At 40.7% G+C, this 11,774-nt stretch overlaps 1 protein-coding gene across 1 annotated transcript; it reads right to left on the bottom strand.

Annotated features, from left to right (window-relative positions):
- Positions 1–902: 902 nt before the first annotated feature.
- On the bottom strand, positions 903–11,723 carry LOC145498738 (uncharacterized). Its single transcript, XM_081478669.1, has 4 exons — positions 10,524–11,723; positions 5,803–5,964; positions 3,045–3,640; positions 903–2,525 (listed from the first exon to the last, which is right to left on the bottom strand). The coding sequence occupies exons 1-4, from the start codon at positions 10,637–10,639 to the stop codon at positions 907–909; spliced, it is 2,493 nt and encodes an 830-aa protein (XP_081334795.1). The 5' UTR covers positions 10,640–11,723; the 3' UTR covers positions 903–906.
- Positions 11,724–11,774: the final 51 nt, after the last annotated feature.

The following is an 11,774-nucleotide window of genomic DNA, read 5'->3' as shown; positions in this document are numbered from 1 at the left end:
TGACTTAAAGTCCGAGAACGCATTGCATTACGATGTCGGCTCTCCCTTGGCGAGTTCCTGTACGGCTTTCTCCCAGGCCTTCACGACCCCGGACCATGTGACCCGACACGATTATATTGACCGCGGCGAAATATTGAGGCCTAAGAACTAGGCAAGTTTCCCCCTGGTCTTTCGTCAACCTTTGGATACCAAATAAATAGGGACTGGGAATGAGTCTCGCTCAAAGGGAGTACGGTGCTTGTTCCTGACCTTTAGTGGAGTACTTTTTGCCCATAATTTTAAGGGTATAGCCTGGATTAGTTAAAGATCGCAAAGAGCAGGGTCCGAGGGGGAACTATGGTAGAAGCCTTATGCCTTACGAGGGGCAAAGAGGAGCAGGCATGTTGCAGTGGTGCTCGCCTCCCACCAATGTGGGTTAGGTTTGAATTCTGAGCCCCGCGTCAAAAGTGCGGTTGAGTTTGTTGTTTGCTCTCGCCTTGCTTCGAGGGTTTTTCTCCGGGTTCTCCGATTTTCCTTGCTCCACAACAACCAACACTTCTAAGTTCTAAGTTCCATTTCGATCTAGAAACCGTGGACGAAGAGCCTCTCCGTGGGGTATACCACTGCAAATTCCTATTTATTTTTTTTTTTCAGTAAGTAAGTCTGGATTAACATTTATTGTCCATTCAGTCAAACAAGTGCTCTTATACGAACAGGTGATGCAGCTTTCCTAAAATATGGCAACAGATAACAAAACAAAGACCCGGCGTGGTGTCAACTATCACTAGGAATGGAATTCGAAGGAAACTCACCAGTTGGACTGGCTCTTCAGCATCCACCATTTGAAAATGAATAATTTGCCGATCAGTCCACCTTTAATTGAGTCAAATGTCAGTCTTACACCACAATGGACTCGAGGTACTCGGTTCATAAACTGCTGTTTGACAGCTGAGAAAAAAGAACTGGAGTTCCCTGTAGATTGATATCGTTACACCGATTAGATCCTGTGCTGGCTACCAATGGAGAAACTTGAATGGGAGTCCAAGGTTTACTCAACATTCTAGAAGGAATGCCAATACCATAGGGTGTAGAATGTAAATTAACAAGAAGTGAACTCCTGTTAAACTCATTTTCAACGTTTGAAAGTGAGGCAGCCTCGTTTTCACACACGGGTAGGTGGGAACTTTCAGAACTTGAGAACAGAAGGACTGAGTGAAGTTCCTCCTTGCTGCAAGAACGGGTATGGATGGCAGAACTTGTTCGAGGCGAAAACAGGTCGGGCGTTGCGCCGCCATGGGTACACGGAGAACGCGTTTCACCTTCAACGAGTCTTGGAGAGGAAAAGAGATCCGCTGACTTAGAACAACCTTCCACAACAGACAACGATTGAGAAAACAAATCAGGAGAGAAGGGTGCAGAGGTCATCATGTCGCAACTGCCATTTATCATCGAGACCCCACTGTTACCATGGTGATCCATAGACGTCAATCGATCACCCAGTTGACCCTCGTCGGTTTCATTTGCATTATGATCATCACGTGACCGCATTTTTTTAGTTTGCTCATTTCTCAAGGGCGTATCACAAACCATGTCCTTTTCGTGAAATTCTTCAGTAGATCTAGATCGGCAGAAGGGCCTGCTTCGCCTCGTTCTGAGATTACTCACGTCTTCGTGACTATTCTGCGAAATAGATCCTCGCTGGCTGCTTAAGTTTATTCTTTCAAGTAACTGACTAGATTTGCCCACTGCTTTGCCATCAATGCGCATATTTTCAGTCATGTCAGCGAAAACACTGTCGCAGTCTCTCAATAATTGTGAATCCGAACAATCACTGCCATGCATGATTTTATCCGAGCACGAAGAACACTTCGCTCGGCAAGGCAGCCTCGCTTCCTCTTGGACACAAAAGCTATCACTGCCATGTTCCGTGTCGCTGGATGTTTGGACTTTATTTTCGAGAGATTCACTTGAGATCTTAATATCGTATGCATTCCCAATGTCTTCGACCACATGGCCTTTAACCGCCAAACACTTTGAGCCCTTCACCTTGCCGTGAGGTTTACTGTTCGGGGAGGCGGCAGAGGTTGCGGTAGATCTAGGCGTGGGAGATTTCCTTATTGGTATATTTTCACAATCGAGTTCTATGTCGGCCAAGAATGCGTCCAAATCTTCAGAAGATGGAAAATCGGTAAACTCAGTGAAATCCTCTGCATTTGACGCGCGAGTCATCTCACACACAACGTCTTTTAACGTCGCGGATTCTGTTGTCGTGGAGTGTAGGGAAGGAATTGTTTGTCCGTCCTCTTTACCAAAAGCGTCCCTTTCCACATCAGCCAGAAATGCACTGAGATCCTCAGATGAAGGGAAGTCGTCATACTCCGTCCATTCATGAGAAAAATGCTGTTCCGTGAAGTCATCAACGTCTTCAGTGTTTGTTTCCCTGGGTTTCAAGATGGCTGGAGTCAAGGACTGAATCATACAAGGGGGACAGTGTGTGCTCTTGCTGTTCATGACTTCGTTTCGGAAGGGAGGTGGATCGTCGAGATCTAATGACAGCCATGGGGGAAAAACACAAATCTACATCAACCAAACGTTAAAGGAGCTCAGTCACGGTATTTTGAGTTATTTTGGCCGCGTACAGAATTAATTTTGAGTTGAAGGAAACCTGAAAATAGTAGTTCACTAAGATGGGAAAACACCAAAGAGATAAACCATAAAGAAACTATAAAGAAAAAAGGATGGTTAAGGATGGAGGAGATTAACACAGATTACAAACAACGAACTTAGAAAATTAGCTAACTTTTCAAGATGCGCAAACCGTGACTTAGCTCCTTTAAATAAAAGTTAGTATCGGATTATATTCTTGGCGGAAAATTCTCTTTTTTTTTCCATTCCTGTGTTGTGTTGTACATGTAAGCTTTCGTACACGGGTTATTGTGTTCTTGGCCATACAACTTGACAAGTTTTGAATTAAACCTTTTTGTTTAGACAAGTGAAGGCATATATTTTTCACTTGGAATGATTGGGATGTTTAACGACCCATTTACTGCCAGAACCAATGTTACCTGGAAAAGCAGGATCGAACTTCCTCTTGCCCTGAGTATGTGATCCCTGCCCACTCCCTTGTGATGGCACACTACCAGAAGAAGGTTGTGATAAACCTGTTAACGCAAGAGGTGTGATCATGGAACCAAAGCCTTGTGGTGTGCAGTAAATTGATGACGCTCTTGTTTCTTGAAGAGACGCGCGTCTTGCTGCTAAAAACGCCTCGTAACTCGCTTGAGATAGTGGCGAGGGCTGAGAGCTCCTTAGACTGAGTGATTCTGGTGTGCGTCTGTGTAACTGTTGTAAATATTCATTCAATATCTGAAACACCGTAGGGCTTTGGTCGCTTGAGGAGCAAGGCAGTATTTGGCAAGCTAGAAGACTTGGAAATTTTTCAGGCAGGCAACCTTCTCTTGCTGATTTGTGCTGCTTGTTTACAATGTTTTTGAGGCGAAAAGGAGAGTTGCGGGAGATTTGAGAAGCTGTTCTGCAAGGTGAATAGATTCTGAAACCAAACTGTAACAAGGCACCAACGAAACACTGCTCCATAGCTTGGTGAACAGCACGAAACCATGGGATGAAAGAACATGCATCAGATTGTACACTGTTAACAAACCTGAAACAAGAAGACAACTTTACAATGGCTAAAAGACTAAGCATTGTTTTTTATGACGGAAGTCCGCACCACAATATAAGGCCGAAATGAAAACTACAAGCATCGTATGTCACAGTACATGACACTACGGACTAAGAAGACGAGGTAAATAGGGGACGGACCATGAGAAAAGAGATTGGGGGAGGGGAGGGTGGGAAAAAACAAAAACAAAATCATGCAAGAGAGGGTGACCGAAAAAAAAAGTCGTGCAAAGAAGAAGTGAAGAAAAAAAATTCCTGCAGAGTGAACTGAGGTCTGAATTGCAATGTCAGGCTTACAAACTGTACCCGCCTGAATGGCAACTTGGCAGCCACTTTATACTGCAGTTTTAATTTCTTGGTCCTGGTGGCATCCCCATTCACCTGGTTTTCCCTGCAATTAGGAAATCGGAAATTTTTCCCTTTCAAGGCTGATACATTTTGTACGTAGCAAACTCATTATGGACACTGGTGGCCAAACACCTTGCAGAAAAACCCTTATGGAACCATTGCTTGAAAGTGATATAAAAAAATATGTCATCCTGTTTTATTCGTTTACAAGCACATACCGTATTTTGAAAGCCTCGAAATATAGGAGTGATTTCATAACTGACGTGAGTAAATGACAATTGCGGACACTGATGTGCACACCCATGGTGAACTGTAACACTTCCCCCAAGATAGCCGCCAAGATCAACGTTGGACAAACGTTGTAATCAAAGACAATCATGGAGGTGTTAACACAACTGATGCGTTTAGTATGGGCTGTTTCAATCTAGTTTAGGTTTTTGGCAACGTAAACGACCCAGTATCATTCAAGACCAATCGATACATTAAATTCGTGTAAAACGCACCAAAAATGCTCGAATTTTGCAAAATTTTCTGGAGGGGTTGTCCCCAGACCCCCCTAGTTGAATAGGCCCTTTAGCTCCATATTTGCTACTGGACAGTCACTCACAGAACCCTAGCTTGAACCTTAATTCACTGTATGCCAAGAATGAATTTTATTACAAGGGTAATCATGAATCAATAAAATTGATATTTTCCCTAAACATCAAACCAAAAAAGCAATGCAGTCCCATTTTAGGCAATAGCACTTGGATGCTGTCTTTCAGAGACAACCCTCATACAGGGTTATGAGTTTTTCTGAGAAGTGTTTTAAGTAGCGGCATTAGTGGCCAGGTACCCTGGTACATAAGCCATCTGTGAAGTGTGTCCATGACTTTGCACAGCAGAATCTGAACTTTAAACTACTGTATGAAGTAAACTTGAAGGTAAAGTTCTTCAGAAATACAGCCCTCCGTTAGCATTGCATCCTATGGTTTGATGATAATAAAAGTCTGCATAGGAAAGGCTTCGTATTCTGAATAACAATCAGGTACAATGGCTTATGGAGTATGAGAAAAAGTTAAATAATCAATCATTTGTTCTTCGACCTACTACCAGAGGGAACTTGGTAGTCCAAAACTCAAAAGTACTTGTCCAAAACATTTTTAAAGGTATAGAGGCGTCAATTTCACCGTTTGCCTACCATGTTCTATTTCCACACGTTTCCACACAAACCATGAAAGTATAATGGTGGAATTTGCTGGACCGTTTACGTTTTGTTTCTCAAGAATCTTACCCTATCTTGGCAAAGGTCTTAGCAAAGATCCTTAAAACGATCTTAGAAAAAGAAACTCTTTGCATATTAAGGAGACACTATCATGAGTTGTGCATGTGCAAGGTTTCGATCTCTAGTTTGAAAACATATGGCAGATTATGTCAATCTCACTGATCTACGAAATTCCAGATGGAGACTATACGGTGAATGCATCTTGGCCAGTTGAGCTACTTAGTTTATCTTGACTACCGAGTCATAATTTTCTTTAGAAATATTTACAGGGTTGCTGCAAGACATTTTCTGTAGAATCTGCAAGAACTCATAATAAATATATTTGGAGGAGTATTAAATGAAGATCTTCAAGGGTCCTTACAAAGAACTTTTAAGATCCATGACAACCTTATTTCACCTGAGATGTCACGTCAGTCAACTGTCTGATCAGTGTCTACATTCTCATTGCATTAACACTTGATTTGTATCAATATATTAAAGAGAAAGTAGTTGCTGATCACTATTAGGACTCAAACATTTTGCAGTCAAACCTCACAAAGCTTGTGGCTGATGTGCCAAAGAACCTGTCCAGACAGGCACCAAACACTGTGATCTGTGCCATCTGTGTTCTGTCTGACACCAAAACACTGATCCGGTACCGATACTCAACAACCTCTGCACTGTACTTCACGCTGCATCCCTCACACCAGAATCTGCAGAACGGAAACATGGTTGATTATATAATGAGCTATTCTTGTCATTTGTAGGAGACTGCAACGAAATAATGTGGTCAGGCCAAAAGGTATGTAGAGTCCTGATTGCAGTCTGTTTTTCTGACTCTCACAGTCATGAAAAATGAGTACAAGGAGACAGTTTGGGACAAGATGAGAAGAGGACAAACAGTTTAACCCACTATCTCTGAATATAGTTACCATAGATAGATAGATGACTTTATTTCAACTCGGGTTGATGAGGCTGATTAGGCCTCTAGCAAGATTATGCCAATTTACCAAGAAAAATAACTTTAAACAAAAGAAAATTGAAATTAAAAAATTACAAGATATAAATATATAGTAGCTAAGACTAGTTTACATATGTAAATTTACAATAGATCTAACCGCAATCTTAAAATCTTTAAGTGTCTTCATACAACGTAGTGTATCCGGAAGTGAATTCCACACTTTTGAAGCAGTGTAGGCCACGGACTTAGTCCCATAACCGGTGGTGTTAACTTTAGGGATAGACACCATAGTTATGTTTGGAGTTCAAGATGGCCACTAGTTAGTGACTGAAAAAATATACCCAGAGGAAAATGATAATTTTAAGTTTGAGAAAGCAGGGAGTTTTTTAGTGTACCATCATTTTTACATTTTCCACGATTCGCAAGGAAAAAGTTCACGGCAAGCTGCTAATAGTCTATCCAAAAAGGATAAAACCTGCAAACACTCAGGAATATTCAGTCACTTCATTATACTTCAGTTTTAACCAGGAGGCATACGGACCCCTCCCACTCGGGATTGGATGCTGCACTAAAGGACAGTATCCAGTGCAACAAGATACATATGGCTTATTGACCAAGCATGAGGTCAGGATCGCTGGATATTGACCAAGCTCTTTTTTATGTGTTTATGGATGGAGACAGAGTTGAGGTCCATAAACACACACAAAAAAGAATAAGGCCAACATCCAGCCATCTTGACCTAACAAGCTCGGTCAATAATGGATTAATTCAGGGTTCGTACACTTTTGACCTGTTAAAATTCAATGACTTTCCATGACTTTTTCCATGACCTTTTGAAAAATTCCATGACCTAAGTTAAGCAATTATTGTTCTCCAACAGTAATGTCAAATGAAAACAATCATTTATTCAACTGAAATTAAATCTGAGTTTGGGACTGGTCAGTTAATTTTTCAACTTTGGATCTTATTGCCTTTCACTCATGGAAAGCATACCGATTTTCCATGACTTTTCATGACCCACATCTAAATTCCATGACTTTCCAGGCCTGGAAAATGAAATTATAAAATTCCACGACTTTCCAGGTTTTCCATGACCTGTTCGAACCCTGTTATTATATGGAAAAAGAATGCTATTTTCTTGCTGGACAAAGCGGGTAATTCTGAGCAGGCAAGATAGCACCATCTTGCCTGCTCATGCAGCCATTCACAGCACAGGATTCTAGAGAACTCAGAACACTAAGCAGTAGCAACTGTAATAAACAGTTTTGGGTTTCACTAGCTGAAATATCAATAACACAAATATCTTTTCACTCAACATGTTCATGGAAATTTTCACTTGGAAAAACAGCTGGACCAGAAGTTGGTCAGCATATACATGTAAGCTTAAACCTTTAATTTTTATCTTTTTCCACGGCAAAAATGTTATGCCGACTTCGGTTACGCTTGAGTTTAAAATTAAGAAAGTTTCAAACCCTTTTTTCGGTGCTTTCAATAGTCTGTGGAGGATGAAATCAGCTGGGTTCAACTGATCAATTTGGGTTATTAAAAAAGCAGGGAAAAGACTTCTTTCGAGTTAACATTAAGCTTATCAGAAATTTTGAGTTTAAACTCAATGTATGCACACATACCACAATAAATGAATTTGATTTCCATGAGCTTCATAGCTTTCAAGCAAGAGTTTTCCAGTGTTTCAGCCAGAAAATTTTACTTGAGGGCCAAAGTAAAGTAAAAAGGAAGATCTTTTTTAGGGGCCAATTTTTTAGAAAAGGGGCCAATAAATTGAAAGTCACAGAAAGAAAAAAATGCATCAGGGTACCAAGGAAAATAAAGCAGTTTATTAGGATCTATGATAAAATTTAATAGTAAGTGTTTTTTGAAGTGTTTCTACTCAACAAAGTTTCTTTTGAATCAGATACTAGTATAAAGGTTCCATGCATTACAAGAGAACAATCTATAGGCATACATGACATGGTCAACAATCAAGGGTTTACAATGCATTATAGGGCGATTTCAAACACGGTCAACCATTTGGAACTTTCTCAGTGTGAGAGAATCAATACATCAAAGCAAAAGGATGGATTGACTTCTTCTCTTGTTTTGAATTTTTTAGGAGCAAAGATCTTTCAATATGATTTTCTAGAAGGACACAATTTTGTGTGAATTGTAAATTCACCCTTTTTGTTTTTCTGAGGGCCATCTCCGATTGCAACGCGGGATTCCCATGATCGTGCACTCTGGCAGAAACACTGGTTTTCATTTAGCAAAATACAGAGAAACACGGACTTTGTAGCCTTCAACATAACTAAGTTATAATAAATAAATTCTGAATAAATTTTGGAAGCAACATTTCTGTAACAAACCTTTATACCATTCACAAAACTTTGGAAAGTTATCATTGAATCACTTTGCTAAGCACAAGAAGTTTGTACTACTTTCGAACTTTTTGAAAAGTCTTTTACTTTAGTGATGATGGATTCCGCCTATGAATCCCTGCATTTCTCTGTCAGAGTTCTTTTGAATTAATTAATACACTTTCACCAATACCCTTTTCCCCAACCCTCTTGGCATAAAATGTTTCTGTTGCTTTGCTCTGCTGATTTTTTGTCAGGCGCCAAGTCTGCCTTGCTTTAATTCATTCAGTCGCTGTGATTGGTTAACCATTTGTCACATTACCCCATGAATTTGCTGAGAATAACTCAATATAAGCAACTTGATCATGAAAGTTAAAAATACATTTTTCTCTCATTGACAGACTTTTTCCATAGCTATTTCATAACAGCAACAGACCACCCTTTCTATGGATTTACCGGCACAATAAACCACATACCCTTTCATATCCATCATACCCATACCCTTTCAGGCTGCACATACCTATATAGCCCATGTAAAAGAATAACCCCCAACCCCCCCCCCCCCCCGGTAAATCACTCGTCTAACAGCTCGTGATTTACAAGCTTTTCTCGTGTTCTCCCAACAACCTGTGTGGTTAATTGTGCTGGTAAACCCATGAAAAGAGTGGTCTTTGGTTTAAGTGGGAGACAATGGATAATCCCAAACAGTCAAGATAGCACCATCGGTCTTGCCAGCTCAGGTAGCTAATCATAGTGCAGAATTCAGTTCATCTTGCCCACTCGTGTAGCTAGCCATATTATTAATAAAGTAGAATATTATTTTGTCTACCTCCAACTTGGATGTAGATCGTTAACAAATTAGACTGCTACATAATCCCGGGGTATCCAATCGATGGAATCGATAATCGATGACAATCGATATCAATCGATACCAATCGATATCAATTAATCGATTGATATCGATAATCGATGACCAATCGATGGCAAAGATTCGTGTGGTTATCGATTGGTATCGATTATCAATACCAATCACTAGATAAATTGGTATTGATTAGTATCGATTGGTTGCAGATTGACGGAACCGGAATTGACGCATAAAAATACACAACTTGTACACAGTAATTGTAAACACATTTCATTTTAATGTTAACGGGAGAACAACATAGAAATATCTGCATGTAGTGGCCAAAGAGGATCCACAAGCTCGGACTGTAGGTGGCCGAGCTGTCCACGCTGGTTCACAACTTTAAACGCATTTCCTCGTTCCTCCCTCTTCTTGTTTGCAGTTAACACTTCACCAACGTTCACCTCAAAACGGCAAAGATGATAGCCTTTGACGATGCACCTTATATTCAGTAAAGCCTCTACCTGGATGTCTTGCATAGACATTATGACACGGAAAGGCAATGATGGGCAAGTGGGTAATTCGAGTACTCGTGCAACCGGGTATATTCTTTGCGTTGAGAAGACTGGGGCGGAAATTTGTTTTACCAATTTTGTCCCCAGGGCTTCCTAAAATGGCGGATGATCGGAGTGGTAGCATGCGTGACATCTGTTTGAGGTTGCTGAGCCAATTGATAGCAATCAATGAACAGTTTTTGTGTGGTTATCGATTTGTCATCGATTGGCCGATACCAATCGATACCAATTAACTAATTTTATCGATTGATATCGATTGATCGATTGAATTTCCGATCATTGGTTTCCATCGATTGGATACCCCGGGCATAATGCACAAGACACGTACATTCAAGAGATTGAAATTCAGTAAGCAAAACTTAATTATTATACAGGAGAAAACAGTGGTCCAAAACCGTAAAACTCCAACCTCAAGATCTCAGTCGCCCACTTCGATTTCTCCGTAAATTCTTGCCACTCAACAGCCAGTTACTACATGGATCTTAAAAACTCTTCCATCTTGTTAAGAACAGCTGTAAGAAATACAAGCTTTTATACTCACGTTACATCGTCTTCTCTTGTATGAACTTTCTTGTGACATCGAGTGCAACAAGGATAGCAGAATTTGTCACGAATAGACACGACAGTAGCCAAAACAAACACACTGCGCGTTGCCATCACAGTCACGACAGCCACAAATCACATATTTTCATCGTAATCATTTTGTTTACCTCAAGCTTCACCAAACTGCACCAGAAAAATCCAAAATGGCGCTCATTTTGGATTACCCAATCAGATCATCGAATAGAAAAGAATGGTAAGCCCCAGTCCAGGACGAGTTGGACTTTGCTACTCTTTTGTCCTCTGCGCTGCTGGCGCTGGCCCGACTAGCCTCTGTGATTATGAAATTCGAAAGCTTTGTATTCTGTTCACGATAGCGAAATCTGTCCGTTAAAGACCCTTATGCAAGAAAAACTTGTTCAAGTCATCGTCAGATTCGGTTATTTGTTAGAATGTTTCAAGGATGCATTCAAATCAGAAGCTACCGTGACTGTACTGATATTGCTGTCCATGGTGCATTGACGAAGCTAGCGTCGACAGGACTACTGTAATAAGCTAACGTATATCAAAATAAGGTTGATTTTTAACCATTTTTTAGTTGTATATCGGGTCTTGGGGGTTGAAGACGCTGTTCTACAATTTTCATACTTAAAAAAGAATAGCTGGAGTCCTGGGGCTGGAGCTGAAAGTCTGCCTCAACTAAGCCCAGGAGTAGGGAGGGACTTGCAGACCCAGGGGAATTCGACATTTTCAAGATGCCAGACTCAAATTTCCCACTTTCAGGCACCTTGTAAATATCACATTTCTGTCCACTTGGTAGCGAATTTTTGTCAAAGACAGTTCTCACTACTCAGGGGGAGGCTCGCCAAGTCAATTTCCCACAGGTAGCCCTCCCCCACCCTGGAGCTTAATACTGATAGGTGGTGTGGATCAAGTGGGGGAGGGGAGGATTATGACCATTCTGGCCTGACATTTTTCAGCAAAAGTGGGAGGGGGGGAACAGATTACCCCCGTGCATCCACCACTGATCTGTAAGTTAAGTACTAATCTAATTTTGTGGTATTGAAGCTCGAGCCTTTTGTACTTCTATGAATTATTCCATTTTCCTCTCATTTGTAGTTAATGGATGGCTGAGAATTTAATTTGTTTTTCATCCAAATCATGTGAGTACTTTCAAAGTGAAAAGAACAATAATAGGAACAATTTCGTGTAACATATTACAATGCATTAATTTTGTTTGAGGAAGAGCAGC

This window comes from Orbicella franksi, chromosome 9 (assembly GCF_964199315.1).
Source record: "Orbicella franksi chromosome 9, jaOrbFran1.1, whole genome shotgun sequence".
Lineage (NCBI taxonomy): Eukaryota > Metazoa > Cnidaria > Anthozoa > Scleractinia > Merulinidae > Orbicella > Orbicella franksi.
The sequence above is the reverse complement of the archived record's forward strand: the minus strand, read 5'-3'. Positions and strand labels throughout refer to the sequence as shown.